The 19,951-nt window shown below is 45.3% G+C and overlaps 1 protein-coding gene across 10 annotated transcripts in view; it reads right to left on the bottom strand.

The window, feature by feature from the left end:
* The window catches only part of LOC115164972 (serine-rich coiled-coil domain-containing protein 1), a 110,514-nt gene that overhangs the window by 50,103 nt on the left and 40,460 nt on the right, over positions 1-19,951 (bottom strand). For 4 of the 10 annotated variants that reach the window (XM_029717942.1, XM_029717946.1, XM_029717944.1 and 1 more), the window contains exons 6-9: positions 17,840-17,996; positions 15,779-15,856; positions 13,080-13,157; positions 11,151-11,228 (exon numbers count right to left, since the gene is read on the bottom strand). In XM_029717942.1, the coding sequence (XP_029573802.1) occupies positions 11,151-11,228; positions 13,080-13,157; positions 15,779-15,856; positions 17,840-17,996 (391 nt within the window). The other 6 variants (XR_003870038.1, XR_003870037.1, XR_003870039.1 and 3 more) reach the window with 3 other exon arrangements.

Here is a 19,951-nt window from a genome sequence, read left to right as displayed (position 1 = left end):
CACCCACGACTGCATGGCCAATCACGACTCCAAGTCGCTGATGACATAATGGTGGTAGGCCTGATCACCGACAACGATGAGACAGCCTATAGGGAGGAGGTCAGAGACATGGCAGTGTGGTGCCAGGGTAACAACCTCTCCCTCAACGTGAGCAAAATAAAGGAGATAATCGTGGACAACAGGAAAAGGAGGGCCGAACACGCCATCGTTCACATCGACGGGGCTGTAGTGGAGCGCATTGAGAGTTTCAAGTTCCTGGGTGTCCACATCACCAACAAACTGTCATGGCCCAAACACACCAAGAAAGTCGTGAAGAGGGCACGACAACACCTTTTCCCCCTCAGGAGACGGAAAAGATTTGTCAAGATCAAAGACTAAAGATTTGGTCCCCAGATCCTCCAAAAGTTCTACAGATGCACCATCGAGAGAATCTTGACTGGTTGCATCACTGCCTGGTATAACAACTGCTCAGCATTCGACCGTAAGGCACTACAGAGGGTAGTACGTACAGCCCAATACATCACTGGGGCCAAGCTTCCTGCCATCCAAGACCTATATACTAGGCGGTGTCAGAGGAAGGCCCAAAAAATTGTCAAAGACTCCAGTCACCCAAGTCATAGTGTTCTCTTTGCTACAGCACGGCAACCGGAGCGCCAAGTCTCAGTCAAAAAGGCTCCTTAAAAGTTTCTACCCCCAAGTCACTTTACTCCAACCTACATGTACAAATTACCTCAACTAACCTGTCCCCCCTGCACACTGACTCGGTACCAGTACCCCCTGTATATAGCCCCATTATTGTTATTTTATTGTGTTACTTAAAAAAAAAAGTTTATTTAGTAAATATTTCCTTAACTCTATTTTCTTCAAACTGCATTGTTGGTTAAGGGTTTGTAAATAAGCATTTCACTGTAAAGTCTGTTGTATTCGGCGCATGTGACAAATAAAGGGGGGGGGGGGCTGGAAGGGCACTACAGGAAGTGGCTAGCAGCAGAGCAGAGAGGTGCTAGGAGGCGTGTAGCCCTTCTCCTCTGGGACGACATCTCATTATGGTGAACATGGTAGTTGTTCAGATTGGCCCACGCTAGCCTGGCCAGGAGCCAGCGCACTTATCTCAATTTAATCCTGTATAATGATTCAGCATAGAGCAACTCTTAAATTATCGGCAGACACACTCTCCACTAAACACAACACAAGCGCACGCACGCACAAACGTACACGGGCATCACACACAGCAGCCAGACTCAAACTCAAACAGCACAGATCCCCAAAGAAAAAAGGAACATGCACTTTCCTCCTGGCTTTGAAACTAGTGACTTTGTGATGTGAGTTGGTGTACACATAATGCAACCTAGAGAATATGACAAGCAATGTTCTCAGATGATGAAATCATTTACCAACACAACCCTCAGAAGTGGTTGGACTCCACAGTCCGGCGGTATTTCACAGGTTGTTTGTATCACTGTACTTGTCTGTGTATGGTTGCATGTCTGAACCAGGCAACAAAACGTACCTTGGTGGGGAAACCCAAAAAGGATCAAAGGGATGATATACACAGACACACTCCCGACAGACACAGAAACACACACACCCCCAACAGAAACAGAAACACCCCCTGCTGCAAGCAGCTCCACCTTTGTACACTACTCAGGAGCTTTCATCCCTGTTACTGCCCTCCCTGTTACTGCCCTGTAGGTAGAAGGCAAGGCAGCCCACTGTCTGTTCACTCCTCTCACATCTCCAGTCCACCTGGTACCAACACGCAGGCACAATCACACACGCACACGCACACACACACCCTTCTCCGTGTCAAAGCAACAGCTCTGTTAGTGGGTGGAAGGGGACTGTTTAGTAACAAACCACAATCATAGAACTGAAATGAATAGAAACAAGGGCAGAACCTGGGTATACCCATCATGCAACACCAGGACCACAACATGAACCAAAGGGAAAGTGATTGATACTACACAGTAGAAATCCTAATGAAACCAGTGCAATAGCAGAGAGGAGGTATGTGGCTGGGTTCAGACCGTACTGCACCTGGATCACAGACTGGAGAGGTTAGCCAGAGGTCAGCCAGGGCATGAAGCAGTGACCTACGCTCAGCCGACACAGGACTATGAGGTGGGAGGAAGAAGGCTGACAGGAAAAGAAGGCTTACGGGGGTGCAGTGATTGGGGGTCGAGGGTCAGAGACAGAAAGGGGACTGAGAAGAAGGTTGGGTGGGTGAAGGTCTAGTAGTACCTTAACTGGGAGACGCCAGGGCCTAGCTGGCATGCTATGTTTCAGGTGCAAGGGACACAGTCTACAGTGCAGTACGGTGTAGGGATCATTCTCCAGTAGTCCACAATGCAGGAAACACGACAACACATAAACAACACAAGTCCAGATCAAAAACCACTCACTTAGCTCCCGCATGCTCTGGCCTGCAAACAAAAAAACACACATCTTGGTATCAACGTCAGTGATACTGGAACAGGGGGGACCCAGGGGTGGAAATAACATGGGAGGTTAACAGCCTGGTAAATTAGATACCAATGTTAAAACAGAGGAAAACCAGTACATCCTTGATGTAGGACCAGGAGTTAGTCCTGTTGATGTAGGACCAGAAGGACCAGGAGTTAGTCCTGTTGATGAAGGACCAGGAGTTAGTCCTGTTGATGTAGGACCAGGAGCTAGTCCTGTTGATGTAGGACCAGAAGGACCAGGAGTTAGTCCTGTTGATGTAGGACCAGGAGTTAGTCCTGTTGATGTAGGACCAGAAGGACCAGGAGTTAGTCCTGTTGATATAGGACCAGGAGTTAGTCCTGTTGATGTAGGACCAGAAGGACCAGGAGTTAGTCCTGTTGATGTAGGACCAGGAGCTAGTCCTGTTGATGTAAAACCAGGAGCTAGTCCTGTTGATGTAGGACCAGAAGGACCAGGAGTTAGTCCTGTTGATGTAGGACCAGGAGCTAGGTCTGTTGATGTAGGACCAGGAGTTAGTCCTGTTGATGTAGGATTAGGAGTTATGTTTGTTGATGTAGGATTAGGAGTTATGTTTGTTGATGTAGGACCAGGAGTTAGTCCTGTTGATGTAGGACCAGGAGTTAGTCCTGTTGATGTAGGACCAGGAGTTAGTCCTGTTGATGTAGGACCAGGAGTTAGTCCTGTTGATGTAGGACCAGGAGTTAGTCCTATTGATGTAGGACCAGGAGTTAGTCCTGTCTATGTAGGACCAGGAGTTATGTCTGTCTATGTAGGACCAGGAGTTATGTCTGTTGATGTAGGACCAGGAGTTATGTCTGTTGATGTAGGACCAGGAGTTATGTCTGTTGATGTAGGACCAGGAGTTAGTCCTGTTGATGAAGGACCAGGAGTTAGTCCTGTTGATGAAGGACCAGGAGTTAGTCCGGTCTCCTGGTCAGTTCACAAGGTCAGGAAGAAACATCTGTCTTCCTTCACATAACCTTCCTCTGATCCAGTATGGATCAGTGCCAAAGCCCTGACTGCATGCCTTTACGTCTCCCCCTGGGTTGCACCTGCCTCACTTAACGCCCTCCTGTGTTTACAAGACCCTGGCTGCGTCTGGGTGGTGGGGGGAGCTGCTGCAGCTGTACAGCAGGCAGATGGAGGGACACCTCTGCCAGTAAAAATTGATGGTCACTGTAAAACCACTGTAAAAACCCTCTTCTGTTCAGGGCCCTAATAACCCTGCCTCCGCCCAGACCACACCTCCAGGGCCCGCCCCACACTCCCCTGGCATTACATCAGGCTTAATAGTGCGTCTGCTCCTCATCCCCTCCCCCTTGCTAGACTCAGTGTCAGGAGCCCGGGAAGAGTTATGGTTAAGAGCTGTGCTCTGGACACAGGCGAGAACTCATTCAATCACCTTAGCATGCACTGATATGTGGCCTGGGAGGAGGAGGACAGAGCCAGTAACATAAAGATGGGCAGGGATACAGATGAAGGGACAGCAGAAAGAGGAGTAAGTAGAGGGAGAATGTGTATGAAGGGGAAAAAGTATCCTTTCTGGAGTGCTGTACCATTAGTTGGGAGAGGCAGAGGTTGATCCAGAATTGGGGACGAGACGAAGACCTAAATTAGCTGGTTAAGGATACGGACAGGAGAGGAACAATCTTAGCTTAAATAAGTACCAGTGGAGACCAGTGACAATGTCTGCTGAAGACGCTTATGTCATGAATATCTAGGGCAAACATTTATGGAGTTTTCACTCTTGAATGCAAAACTAGAAATCTCAACACTTTGCGTCTCTCAACCAAACTTCAGACATAAAAAGACTAGGACTAACAATACAACCCTGAATCTGTGGCCGAGGACAGGAATAAGTACAAGTCCCATTAAGTCCCACTATGACCTCCACAGTCATCAAACGAGAAAAGGGACAATATAGGAATAAGGTGGAATCATACTACATAGGCTCCGACACCCTCCGCATGTGGCAGGTGGGCTACAGTCTATTATAGATTACAAAGGAAGACCCAGCCGTGATCTGCCCAACGATGCTGCTCTACCAGACAAACTCAATGCATTTGACGCACGCATTGAAAACAAAAACATCAAGCCGGGTGTGAGGGCTGTCACTGACCCAGAGGATTGGGTGATCTCATTTCTGTAATCATGAAGTGCTTTGAGAGGCTGGTTATGGCACACATTAACTCCATCATCCCTGACACCCTAGACCCATTCCAATTTCAATACCGCCACAACAGATCACACAATCTCAATTGCTCTCCACACTGCCCTCACCCACCTAGATAAGAGGAACACCTGAGAATGCTGTTCATTGACGACAGCTCATGGCGCTACAGAGGGTGGTGCTACAGCCCAGTACATCACTCGGGCCGAGCTCCCTGCCATCCAGGACATCTATATCAGGCAGTGTGGTAGGAAGGCCCGGAAAATCGTTAAAGACTCCAACCACCCAAGCCAAAGACTATATTCTCTACTTCTGCATGGCACCAACAGGCTCTTGAACAGCTTCTATCCCCAAGCAATAGGACTGATAAACAGCTAACAAAAGAGCTACACTGACTGAGTTAACCTTGTATCCTCATTGACCTTCTTATCCACATTCAAGCTGCTGCTACTCTGTTTTATCTTATATCCTGTTGCCCAGTCACCTTACCCTTATACATATCTACCTCTATCACTCCACTATCCCTGCACATTGTAAATACGCTATTGGAACTGACCCTGTATATAGTATGGTATTAACTGATCCTGTATATAGTATGGTACTGAACTGACCCTGTATATAGTATGGTACTGAACTGACCCTGTATATAGTATGGTATTAAACTGACCCTGTATATAGTATGGTACTGAACTGACCCTGTATATAGTATGGTATTAAACTGACCCTGTATATAGTATGGTATTAACTGACCCTGTATATAGTATGGTATTAAACTGACCCTGTATATAGTATGGTACTGAACTGACCCTGTATATAGTATGGTATTAAACTGACCCTGTATATAGTATGGTACTGAACTGACCCTGTATATAGTATGGTATTGAACTGACCCTGTATATAGTATGGTATTGAACTGACCCTGTATATAGTATGGTATTAAACTGACCCTGTATATAGTATGGTATTGAACTGACCCTGTATATAGTATAGACGGTGGGTTTGTGCCCATAGGCGACATTGTTGCCGGTGATGTCTGGTGAGGACCTGCCTTACAACAGGCCTACAAGCCCTCAGTCCGGCCTCTCTCAGCCTATTGCGGACAGTCTGAGCACTGATGGAGGGATTGTGCGTTCCTGGTGTAACTCGGGCAGTTGTTGTTGCCATCCTGTACCTGTCCCGCCAGGTGTTGTTACACGTGGTCTGCCACTGCGAGGACGATCAGCTGTCCGTCCTGTAGCTCTGTCTTAGGCATCTCACAGTACGGACATTGAAATGTATTGCCCTGGCCACATCTGCAGTCCTCATGCCTCCTTGCAGCATGCCTAAGGCACGTTCACGCAGATGAGCAGGAACCCTAGGCATCTTTCTTTTGGTGTTTTTCAGAGTCAGTAGAAAGGCCTCTTTAGTGTCCTAAGTTTTAATAACTGTGACCTTAATTGCCTACCGTCTGTAAGCTGTTAGTGTCTTCACGGCCGTTCCACAGGTGCATGTTCATTAATTGTTTATGGTTCATTCAACAAGCATGGGAAACAGTGTTTAAACCCTTTACAATGAAGATCTGTGAAGTTATTTGGATTTTTACAAATTATCTATGAAAGACAGGGTCCTGAAAAAGGGACGTTTCTTTTTTTGCTGAGTTTATATAGTATGCTAACTTACTTAATTTTTTCCTATTCTAATTTCTTGTGTTTTTTTTCTAGTATTAGATTGTTATTGACTATTGCATTGTTGGGTTTAGAGCTGGGAAGAAAGGCACTTCACAGTACTTTCACATGTGACATTAAAACTTGAAACTATATTGAAACTACTGTGATATTGATTCATTCTACTATATTCATCCCATTCAAACCTTTGCGACAGGCAAACTGTTCCTTAAAAAAAAAATCGCAGTGCATCGCAGTGCTAGAGGCATCACTACAGACCCGGGTTCGATCCCAGGCTGTATCACAACCGGCCGTGATCGAGAGTCTCCTAGGGCGGCGCACAATTGGCCCAGCGTCGTCCGGGATAGGGGAGGGTTTGACCGGGGGGGGGGGGCCAATTGACTCCTTGTGGCGGGCTGGGGGCCTGCAGGCTGACCTCGGTCGTCAGGTGAACGGTGTTTCCTCCAACACGTTGGTACAGCTGGCCTCCGGGTTAAGCTGGCGGGTGTTGAGAAGCGCGGTTTGGTGGATCATGTTTCGGAGGATGCATGACTTGACCTTCGCCTTTCCCAAGCCCGTTGGGGAGTTGCAGCGATGAGACAAGATCGAAATTGGGGAGAAACAGTGGGTAAAATACAAATATGTATATTTCTCCCGCTCTGGTTTTATCAAAAACATTGTACCTTCACAATTCACACAGCCATCTCCGTCCCACTCTTCCTCAGTTTCAATCTCAAATCCTGGCCCATATAGTTGTCAACACAGTGGCTGTCAATAGCACATTATTTGCTGTTCCTAACCCTCACTCACAGCTCCCTCTGAAGCTCATGTCCTCAAGCCTGGCTCCTCGTTCATAGACACACTATGATTGCACTGAGAATAAACCGACAACAGATAAAAACAACACAATCAAAACAGAGAAACTAAACGGGGGAGTTTTGTTGTGGGAAGTGCGTTGCAGTGGAAGACTCTTCTTACACCCCTGGTGCGCTCCCATCTCTCCAGCTGGGATCAGAGATTAGGAAAGAGTGGAAAGCTCTAAAGGTGCCTCTCGGAATTCTAAAAGCGTTGCGAACAGAGTTCAGGGCCGAGGAGAGACGTGAGAGATGTAGGAATCACCAGAGGACTCCCAACAGGGGGTGTTTGGGGGGGCAGAGGCATCCTTACACACAGTTTTGTCTGGACACAACATCACAGGGATTTTAAAGAGAGGGGTCAAGGGTTCGTCGGTGACAGAACAAGTTCAGAATGGCCAGCTTTGAGCAGTTTGAGGCTGGGACTTGAAATGGTCGCCATGCATCTTTAGACAGGTGTCTACAGAACAGTGGAGAACAGAGAGGGTGGCACTGCCAGGGCCTGGTGGCTTGCTCTCAGCACAGAGACCCCTGCTGGGACCTGACTGGCACAGTGGGCACATGGCACGGGGATAGTCGTCTGCTCCATGTTCATGGAGCCTCTATAATAAGTCTGTCATTGCTAAAAACAGATGCATGACTGCGAGAGCAATCTTCAATTTAACATCATATCTCCCTTATAGGAAATTATCTCTTTGTGTTTTTTTCCCCATTTTAATGTCTCCAACAGCTTACAGGCACACTATAAATTCCCGGGCTTCTAGCGATCCTCTTCATCCTTTTAAATAGCGTAAAGCTGAGCGATTAAGCAACATTTCTGTTATTTTCTGTTTTTTTTAAACAACTAATTGGCCGATTATGGTTCAATTATTTGAATTCCATTTAGTTTGGTTTCTCTAGAAAGAAATCAGATTTACATTTACATTTACGTCATTTAGCAGACGCTCTTATCCAGAGCGACTTATGTAGTAGTGAGCTGTAGTTTCCAACAGGCCAATATTTGACATATTTTAGTGCAGAAAACGTGGAAATTAACTACAATGACCATAATCCATTGCGCGTCCACTTGTCCGGTCTGTGTGGGGCGCGGAGACACGGAGAGGAAAAGACAAAAGAATGTGCGATTGAGAGGGATAGAGAGCAGTTGCATCGTGAGGTATCTCTATCTGAAAATACATTATCTAAGTAATTGATAGTTGGTATTCAGCAGTCATAAAAGTATGCCTTATTTACTTTGAAGAACTACTAAAATAGTGATTTTGTCAGACAGCATAGGCAGCAGCTCTAAAGAGATGAGATGATGACTTGGAATGAAATAATAAAGTCATCAAATAAAATAAATGTAATATACACAACTGAAATAAGTCATGTGAATAAATTATTGTTAATAAGTGATAAGCAGTTACAGCACTCAACCAACTTAATGCATTTATTGTTTAAAATAATAATAATATCTAAACCGAAATCCTTATTTTTTTAATAATCGAACCGAAACGAGCTCAAAAAGCACTAAAGTAGCGACAACAGTGACTACTAGAAGACTGGACAGAGGGGTAGAAAAGAAAGAGGGACAGAGTGTTACACATCAAGTACCTTTTGATTCCCTATAAAACGTCCCCTCTTAAGAAAGCCAATGAAAATTGGCTTGGATAAAGAAAGCAATCTCATTTGATTTAAGCCCCCGAAAAACTTTCAAATAGCCTGTACCTCGAGCTCTTAAACGTCTCTGGAGGACATAAATCTCTCTCTCGCTCTCTCTCTAATCCTTAAATACAGTCTGAAGAAGCGAGAGGATTCACATCTATTCAGTTTGTCGAGTCATTCGACTGCCTTGCTCCCCAGTTGTCATTGACCATCTACACTTCAGGTATTACTTTCAAACCCAAATCTTCCTCCCTTCATTGCTCCACCTATGTAGGAGAAACATGCCCTTCCGGCTGTGTGGCTTAATAACTTCCCAGGACTTTGAGAAGTCTTTGCTCCAGAGCCTTGGTTCTTTGGGAGCAGGGTGGACAGGACTGATGCCAAAAACAGAGTGTCCGGTAACGGAAAAAACAGGGCAGGCCAGTCCCTGGTGGTGTTGGGGGGCCTGGAAGGAGAAAGGACAGCGCTAGCTCTGCCTCTGCCTGTAAGCTAATTAGCTCAGATGGAGAGAGAGAGGGAGGGAGAGATAGAGAGAGAGGGGGAGAGAGAAAGAGGGTGCTCCAGAAAAAAAATATGAAATAACAAGACGACCTCCTGAAATCGCACCAGCCTTTCAAAATAGCTGACCCACTTGTGGACACACTTTCTATATCTGCCTGTCCTCGATGCAGTAACCTATATAGGTTTGCAGTATCTACTCACGGGAGACTAAAAATGGGCAACTCATCTGCTGCTGCTGAGTAAAGTAACCTGTAAAACTAGGCAACGGGTCGCCAGCTGGTGCCATGATCATGTACGGTTTAGGATGTGGTCATGTGGAATGCATGTTTCAGTGCATGAAACAGCTGATGTATCCAAAGTGTGTGAGAGGGGACACACATCTTTCTCAACTCCACCACTTCTCCAAAAAGAAGAGGGACGCTTGAGAACAACAACAGCCCTTAAGACGCAATAGCATAATATATGCGGGTTCTTTTCACCGGCACAATCTCCACTTCGCCCCGTGTTCTTTTCAGTGATGACACTCAAGGCCAAGTATAATGGGGTGCTGACACACATTTGTGTTGCATTAGGCCCCGAACCGACAGAGAGGCAATTACAGGGGGCCATTTGAATGTGCATTATGGAAACACATTAGTAAGAACAGCAAACAAAGACTAGAGACATTTAACGAGGAGAAGAAAAAAAAGACACACAAGCTTATCTTTCTATGGGCACAGAAATGCTGCGGCCACTAAAAGCCATCTCGGAGTGATAGAAGATAAATGATGGCGATGATGAACCCTGCTTTCAGTGCTTTCTCCTCTGCTTAGCTGTAGGCAAACAGCGTGTGACGGCAGCAATATAAATGAGGACTAACAGCACCCCTCCTCCAAGACAACCACCATTCCCAGGTTTAACTAAGTGATTAAGTGACCATTTTGGTCTATATGTGCTTCGACACATTGTACAGACAAACCTTTCGTACGAGAAACTCCTAGACACATAAATGAAAGAGCACACATAGCCTACACGCACGTTTTGTTGTCAATCACATCGTGTCATTTTCAGAACTGTATCTTCAATCTAGTTATGCGGTCATTGTGAGAAACATATTGATGTGTGCTGTGTGTGTGTAAAGGACTACTTAGCCTCGTTAAAAGTGCACTATGTAGAAATCACGATGCCATTTCCTGGTTGCTAAAACTCCTAATTTCAGTTTATTTGACAAACTAAGCTAGTGTAGTGTTGAGAATCATTGTACCATCTAAAATATATTTTTTCCATCACCAAAAATATTGTTTTTTCAGCTGTTTGAAGTTGGTGTACAAAACCGAAAGTCAAAGATGCAAAGATGAAACTTAAGAACGGGAAGCATAGAAATAGCATACATAGAACAGATCTACTGCTATTTAGACTTGTTTTCAAGTAGAATGACAGATCTATAACTCACATTTCTATGTGAATTTGGACACGTTGCCCCAAACATTTACATTTTGCAACTTTAAAAACGATATCCATTGTAAATTGTGTGCACAGTGGGGAAAGTTTCCGGAGACATCTAGGAAGAAGCAAACACAGTATGCTTTTTTTGTTGTTGCTATTGCAGGAAAGCCTTTTTTAGGCAGTCATCTGTTACGGCCCCCATGTTCCCAGACTGTTCCAACTCCCTAAGCCAGGCAGGCCATGTCATCTGTTGCAGGCTAAACTGAACACAGAGCTCTCAGGGAATAGACATCACTTTATAATGGCAATGAGATACCACTGAAGCTACGGTGTATCTGGGACATCTCCAAAAAGAAAGATATATGTGAGACCATATTCAATTGTAAAGATGACAGATGCTAAACCGCCTGGGAGCCTCAGCAGTTCCAAATGGAGATGTGTACTCACCTCTGATCCAGGGCGGTCAGTCTGCGTGGTTCTGTCAGCTTTTTGGCAGATGGGTTTCAGGGCAGCTTTGGCACTCTCCTGTACACAGAACACACAGACCAACATCAGGAATTTCACCCAAACTAGGGGCCAGGAGTTTTCCCAGGTCAGGTCACAGGGTCGGGAAAAACTCCTGGCCCAAAGGATATATCAGAGTTAGGGACAGGAGTTTTGGCTTGATCAAGTGGCCTGACAATGAGAAATCCCAGGCCCTGGTCTTACTGTATACTGTACATCATTGGTCTTACTACTAACAGTTAGCGCACACGGTTTAAGAAACACCACATGCAAAAAAAATGATTAAAAATTCAACTCCATCCAAGTAACAAACCCTGAAACCACTGGGGCATGAACGTTTTTTGAAAGACACGCCGGGAGGATTTCGCAACCAAACCTTGGACCATGGTACCTTGCAAAGTGCACCAGAGAAAACAAAAGGCTAATAAAAACAGACAGGTAGTACTGGCCAATGCGCTGTGAGGTTTCACTCTGGCATAATGAACACTTCTCAGCTGACAGATTTAGCAGCGGACTAGAGGGGAGATTGGCTAAAAGCTGCCTTTTCCTTGAAAATACCGCCCTTTTTGGGGGGCGGGGGGAGGGGGCTGCCAACAATTCCCCTGCAAATGATGCTGGTGAGCATTACGTTCTGTTAATATCAATTCTATCAATTAGGGTTTCAATTCTGGTTTGCAATCCGAGGCATATGTCCTGAATTAAAAGTGGGTTATGCTGTGCAGCGAACATGGCTGGTGAATGCCACATGCAATCTGCCAGAGAGTAAGTATCGTCACACCACCAGCGCCAGACTTCAAACAGTACGGAGGTCTCCCAACATCCCTCGTCTTTGGCTAAGATCCTTGTTTCAATGAGGAACCTGATTGATTGGGTCATCCTTATCTGAGCTGGGCCAACACCACATTGCTTAGTGTGTTTTCTTATGGACCATATGGTAGTCTGAAGAGAAGGAGAGAGGAGCAATCGGTACCTAGAACCAGAATGTGCAAACACACAGATGTCAAACAGGAACTGACTCTGCCACATCACTACTGGCAGTGCTAGACATCACTACTGGCAGTGCTAGACATCACTACTGGCAGTGCTAGACATCATGACATGTTATATATAAAAAATAACAAATGAAGCCTCAGGGGCAATATGTCAAATTATACATGTTTTTCAGTACAATACCAACAGCTCTACAAACCCAGAAAAACACTTTACATTCGGTTTATTTTGGGAACATAAATTCTCCATTAAAACAACAACAAACCAAATGACTTGTTTTGTTTTCAAATCAAATACAAAGCTAGGTAAAAAAAAAAGATATGTTTGCTTCTAAATTTGATCAAACGCGATCAAAGCCGATTAAAATAAACATTCAACAACACTACTTTTCCCTTCGTTAGTCAATCTTCATATTTCTCTTTAATCTCTATTATGAATGGGGAGAGGAGAGCAGTGCTGAGTGTGATAAGCTGGAGAGAAAGTCCTAAACAAGGAAAGAAATGGAGAGGGAGAGAATTAGAGAGAGAAAGATAGAAGTCTCCTAAGTGCCCTCTGCTGTTGTCAAAGGAAGGACTAGAGGCTGAGATGCTGTCTGTGTGCCCTTTTGATGAAGTGCTGTCTGTGTGCACCATGCTGAGATGCTACAAACCGATAAGGAGCTTCTATGTTAATCGGACCCAGTTGTTTCTGTTTTGCACAGGCAACTATTAAAAGACAGCACATGTGCATCCTGAGAAGTCACTAGTGCACCTCCCGTATCCCATTCTATATTGAATTGTACTGTATATCGGGAGTGAACTGAATTTCTAATGGAAGAACCCACATACATTACATTCAATGTTCAGACATTGTTCTCCCACAGTGCTACAGTGTGCCTCTCACCAGTTCAACCTGCAGTTGGAGGATCAGCTCGTCCTTCTCCCTCAGCTGCAGCACCAGAGCCTCTTCCCTCCCCCGCTCCTGGAATGAAGAGCAGAGAAAGTCACACACTACTGCATTGGGGAAGGTGAACACTGAGCATAGAGCCACCACATTTTTTATTTGACCTTTATTTAACTAGGCAAGTCAGTTAAGAACAAATGTTTATTTCCAATGACGGCCTACCCCGGCCAAACCCTAACGACGCTGGGCCAATTGTATGCCGCCCTATGGGACCCACAATCACGGCCGGTTGTGACACAGCCTGGAATCAAACCAGGCTCTGTAGTGACGCATCTAGCACTGAGATGCTGTGCCTTAGACCGCCGCGCCACTCGGGAACCCACCACACTCTACCACATCACTACCATAGAAGAGAAGGTAATGTCTAGAATGTGGAGTCAGAACACAGGCCACTCACTGTATTATGTAACAGGGGAAGTGGGGAGCAGGACAGAAAGAGAGGGGGAGAGCAGGGTGAAGAGTGTGTGTACAGTATGTGCTCTCCCTCTGGTAAACCTAAGAAGAACTATGGCCGCATCACAGCGCATACAACACTTCTTTCTCCATGACCTTGTCTGGTCAGCAGCCAGTAAGGGGAGGCAGGCCCTAGCAACCATATATGGCCAACGCTCTAACTACTAGGCTACCTGCCAAAACGATTATAAACTGGTTAACAACAATATTAGAGCAGTAAAAATAAATGTTTCGTCATACCCGTGGTATTCAGTCTGATATACCACGGCTGTCAGCCAATCAGCATTCAGGGTTTTAAATACCCAGTTTATAAAACAACAATAGAACCCTGCGATCTACGTGACCCAATGTTGCAAATCTGAATAGGCTTAGTGCCTTCTGCTGCTTTATGCCTGTTATTTTCTTTGGGTTTTTCCTAACACAACATCATATCCCCGTCGACCATTGTTTCCTGACCCTCTGTTACTCTCCAATATCCCCCCTCAACAAAAAAACATGCGTGGGCACAACTTAGTGGAAAGTTTGTCTCTTTCTGAAATAGACCTTGTCATATTAGTAAAGTACAAAAAAAAATATGCATGAAATGGTATGAAATGTATGAAATATATGCATTCACTACTGAAAGTCGCTCTGGATAAGAGCGTCTGCTAAATGACTAAAATGTAAATGTAAATATTAGTCCGTTAATGCCATGGAAGCCTGTGTTTTTGTCTTCCGTGGTGGGGTCACGTCCTGATGAGGTCACACAGAGTAAATAGGAAACTGTAACATCCTCTAAACCGCCGCCTGAGGGGAATCCTTAAATCTGTCTTCATTAGAGATGTTCACGGACAGGCACTTCATCTGCACATTACCATAGAAGAGAGAGAGAGACAGACAGAGCGAGACTGGGTCCCCAGCAGAACCCACCCTCACCCCCCCCTATGAATATTCAACAGAACAACACGTATGCAGCCTCTCTCCCTCCCCACAATGAGCCTGACCACCCAAGGTTAACAAAGTTGGGCTGAATGTCTTTATAGTGACCCTATTGGTCAGCCTAATTCGCAGTGAGGGTAGCATGTTTACAGCACATGTGGCCGGGCCCTGGGCAAAAACAGCAGTAGGCACGCACACACACACACCTTAACAGCACCTCACGGAGACAGCCAGGCTGCGGAAGGTTTCTAAGAGTTCAGGATTATCTGCAGCCTCACCCGGCCTCTGGACAGGATGTCAGAAAGTGTTGCCTTTCCTGCCACTTGTTTGTACAGAGACAACACAAAAGTGTTTGGGGAAAAGGTTACGCAAAACACGTCAGGCGATGGATGAGCTTGGCATTCCGCTGCGATCACTCCATCCAAGGAGGAGTGATGAGAGAGAGCGCCCGCCATGCCGCTGTCTGCTCCCATTCCCCAGTCGTACGCCGGCGCTGTGCTCTCCACGGGAGCCGCTTTCCGAGGGCGCTAATTATAAAAAGGCAGGGATAGCAAATGTTCGCTAAAGGAAGTTTTGCTCAAAGTAGGACAAGGAGTGACACGGTTTCGTCTCAGGTGGGTTCCAGGGCTTTATTTTTAAACTCAGATTTTTCTGGAACGTTGGGACGAGTCCCACCACTCCCCCCTTTCATCCAACAATGTCAGATGCATGGGCTCTCGCTCTCGCTCTCTCTCTCGGAGGAGGAGATGGACCAGAGCGTCACATGGCGCTCCTTCTGCATAGTGTTCCTGCTCCTGCTGGTGCGGCTGCTCCATGTAGGTCAGTAAAGAGGTCACAAACAAACACACACACACACACACAAAAAAAAAAAATCCACTCATGCGCTCTTTACTCCACAACCGCCACAAAAACTCTGCTGCCAACCACCAAACTAAATCCCCTTTCTCTTAGAAAACCCTGACAAAAGCCCATTTGATAAATCCTCCACTGCCACCCCGCGACTTCCCCAAAGGGATTCATTAATGAGATCATCTCATCTAGATCAAATTCCACTGATGCTATGACGGAGAAAGGCTCAAGTTGCTGTGGCACTTTAAGGCGCAGACAGACTGGAACAAGTTTTTGATCTTTTTATGAACTGCAGGTGGTAGAAAACACTTCTAAATGTGCCCAGACTGGAGAAAGCTTTAGAGGTATATTATACAGCACAGTCTAGATAGATACCCCTTGTGGTTGAGCCTTGCGGAAGTGATCTGAAAAAACATTACCTTGAGGGGCAGTGACTTCTCACTACAAGGGCTGATGGGGAGAGAATGAAGGCTGCTTGCAGGACTTGTGTCAGTGCTCTGAGGGAGAGAGGTGACATTCAGAAATGTTATATTTGCAATAACATGCACACATCCTAAGAGGGTTACATTGTTAATTTATTATTTCAATAAAATATATTATTTTGAGGTGAGAGGATAACATGTCAATAGGAATATGACTAAATATACTGTAACGGGAAGTTGAAAATAACACACAGTACAGACAGGAGAAAGACTGTTACAGCTACAACACTGACCATTCATGTCATTTGATGCCTTCTTGCCTCATTTACAGTGACATCAAGACTATCGTACAGCGTCTCTTCACATGCAGGTTCAGTTATACATCTATTAACATGCTTCAATACATAGAATGTCCTAACTCTAACAGGGTAATAATCTTTAGATAGTATGTGATTGGATGCCCTTAAAGAGAAGCAGTGGGTATGGGCACTTACAGGTGCAGTATATATAGCCAGACAGACTAGTCTGACCCAGAATGTTTTAACTTTGATCAATATGTATCCCCACATGCAGGTTTAAGGTCACATTTCTCCTACAGGCTGGCGTAGGAAGGTCCAGACAATTAGATAAGGTTCAGTTAAAACCCCTTTCAATTTCGGCATGGCGCTGCCTGAAAGCATTCATTTGAATAACGTTTTATTTGAGGTGCCAGAGCTCAGTGACCAGAGATGATAAATTAATAATGTAGCCCCCAGCCCACTTTGATACACTATTTAATCATATTGAAATCAGAAATCAAGAATTGAAATGCTTAAAATAACTAAAAAGGCATTTTACCCCCTTTAAACTTGGCTTTCAAAAGGTATTCAGAGCCTCTGAAAAGCATGCGGTGCAATAAGGTTTTTTTGCCTGAGCAGAAAGGCCCCTCGCCTCTGTGTTTTATCCAATATTAGACCGTTTTATTCTGTATGTGTAAAGGATGAAACACCACAGAGGAGGAGAATAAGACAACGCCTCGCTCGAATCGGCTTGTGATCTGTTTGCCTTCGTTTGGATCTCAGTTTAAACACAACAGCAGGCAGATGCTACAAGAGGGAGGTGCCATTCAATAACAACACTGGGAGATGTGTATTACAGCTGCGCCAGCAGTGCCGAATGTCTTGTCACCAAATAATATATTCAGACTGCTACGGTCTTTTTGCCAGAGCAGCCACGCTTGGTACTGTAGAATGGATTGCAAGAAATTAAACGTTAACCAAACACCATGGAATCTGCTGGGACGATAGCAATGTGTGATTTCTCGTCTAATCAGCCATTACACAAATAGCTAATCACTTTATAATAGTGGGATGTAATTTGATTGCGTTTCTTTAGCCACTCCAGATACTATCCATTCCCAGAATCAAAACCCTCATTAAATACACAAAGGCGTTTAGAAAGCTGTGGAGGGCACGGTGTCGGCGAGGCTTTAACAAGCTCCCAGCTTCCCTGCGTGACAACGCCAAAAGCTCATAGCTATTCAAATAAACAAATGTAAGTACTTGTTGTTGAGATACTTGTTGTTGAGGTTTAAAAATACCATGTTCAGGCCTTTGATAGAGGAGAATACCGGTAGATGAGGGCTGGCTGGTCTGCTGCTTGGGAATCCACCATTCTGATATAGGCTACATCACATTTTGCTCTCAATTGGGTGATTAATGCCATTGACTAGGGTCTTTGTTATGCCCATGGATTAGATTCTATCAACTGCTATGTGGTCATCAATTAAACTTGCAGGGAAACCCTTGAAATTGATGACGCATGCATGCATGGGTCATGTCACCCCTCCCTCCCTCCAGACTCACCCCCTCCCTCCCTCCCTCCATGCTCCCTCCACCCCACCTCCATCTACACTCCTTCCCTCCACGCTCCGTCCCTCCCTTCCCTCCACCTCCCCCCTCCCTCCCTTCATCCTCCTCCACCCCTCCTCCCACCACGCTCCCTCCCTCCCTCTCCTCACCACCCTCCCTCCCTCCAAAACCGGTGTAAGGTGAGACAGGTGGTCCTACTGTAGCCTACCTCCTGCAGGGTCCTCCGGAGGCGCAGCAGCAGGGTCTTGACGGAGGTACAGTCGTGCTGCATCAGCCTAAGGGGCAGTGCCTCGAGCCCCGGGGCCTCGTCCTCCCGGCCCAGGCACCAGTCAGCAGGCAGCAGGGTAGTGGGCCGGCTCGGCTCCCTGGAACACAAGCACAGAACCACCGTCACACCTGTGCGCAAGCACACACACATAAGCTTACTTACTTAAAAGCGGGACATATTCAAAAGATACAGTACATCCTAAGTTAAAATAAGATTTAAGCCATTTATAAAATGATTTTATCCAGCGCGACATACAGGGCTCCCGAGTGGCGCAGCGGTCTAAGGCACTGCATCTCAGTGCTAGAGGCGTTACTACAGACCCTGATTCAATTCCAGGCTGTATCACAACCAGCCGTGATTGGGAGTCCCAAACGCTGGGTTAGGGTTTGGACGGCCTACCCCTATCCGGGTTAGGGTTTGGCCGGGGTAGGCCGTCATTGTAAATAAGAATTTGTTCTTAACTGACTTGCTTAGTTAAATAAAGGTTAAATAAAAAATACAATCATGCTTGCATACATTTTATGGACAGGTGGTCTCGGGAATTGAACCCACTATCCTGGCGTTGCAAGTGCAGAAAGAAATAGAAAGAAATAAGTATGTCAAAGACCAATAACAAATACTTCTACAATTCAAAACTGTGTAATAAAGTATTCCTTAAAGCGGAGTTCACACAGAAACTAGACTCTCAACTGGACTGGTTCAGATTGTCAGTTGTGTTCAGATTTTAGAACCATGGAACCTGTTCACAACAGAGAATCTGAATAGTTGAGTTGAGTCTAGATTTTCTCCAATGGTCTGTGTGAACTCTGTCCGATGATAAAACCCCTCATCATGCAGCCAAGAAGGTCCAGGTGTCACTTCAGAGCTGCTCCACACAACGCAGCCGATAAAATTAACCACGTCTGCCAATATCAAGTGATCTACTTCCTCGTGTGAGATGGTACTTCATTCCGACAGGACAGGAGCTGTGATTCATTACTTCCTATCAGCGATTGCCATCGCAGATATCTTTTGTCTACACAGGTTTGAAAGGAATCTCTTGTTGAGTGTTCCTCGTCAAACAAGATCGACTGTGGTAATTAGTGATATTGCTTCAGAGACTTCCACCTGACCCAAGCAATGAGAGATGAATGGTGTCCAGATAACCTTATCCACAGATGAAGCCTCCATTTTAGTTTCTTCTCCTCCTTCATTTCACTTTCTTATCCTCTTATGCAAAATGGAGACGTAACCAAGGGGATTTAAATGTTTTGCTTGCAAATGAAATTGGCTGAAACCCCAAATCCACTCCAATTTTATTAATTGGAGAGGATTTCTTCCTTCGTAGACAATCGAGGCCATTGTGGTGAATAAGACCATGTGTAAATTGGATATCTGCGAGATACATAAGACAGTCGTTGAAAGCTATCAAGGCAACTGTCCCTGCTTGTGTATTTAGAGTAAGTTCTGTTTGCCATCATCAACAACAACAAAACATTGTCCAATTCATGTGAAGTTGTGGAATCAACAACTACAGCTTAACACTGACATTTTCACATCTGCTAGCTAGCTGTTGACATTTTTGATGCTAGTGTGCAGTGTGACTGCTCAAACGCTTGAAGACATTTTCAAAAGGTGAGCACAAAAATACCAAAGCGATTTCTAAAAACAGACAACAGAAAGAGCTAGCGGGCTGCATGCAAAAACCAGGAAGGAAGCCTCATTATAAACAGTGTCCATAACACTTAAACCAGGCGAGTTTCAGCACTGAAATAAAAGATGCATTCACTAATGCAGTAATGGCACCAATAAAAATACAAAATGAACATTGGCTTGATGAAATCATCCAAGACAAGCGTTTTGTTGGGCAAACTAATAGCAAAAAAATGCCTGAGAATTTAAGGCATTGACGTAGGTAGGACAGTTGGGCTAGCAAAAAGAAGCCCTCCAAATCCTATGGAGGGAAATTACAGTTGGGTTTTAAAGACCGGAGACTTGAACAGAGCTCCTGACTGATGACACGATCCATCACACAAGCCTCCTCTGACTTCCTGTCTGTCGACCAATCACGCA

This window comes from Salmo trutta, chromosome 27 (genome assembly GCF_901001165.1).
Source record: "Salmo trutta chromosome 27, fSalTru1.1, whole genome shotgun sequence".
Classification (NCBI taxonomy): Eukaryota; Metazoa; Chordata; class Actinopteri; order Salmoniformes; family Salmonidae; genus Salmo; species Salmo trutta.
Note: the sequence above shows the minus strand (reverse complement) of the source record. Positions and strands in the feature narration are given on the sequence as shown.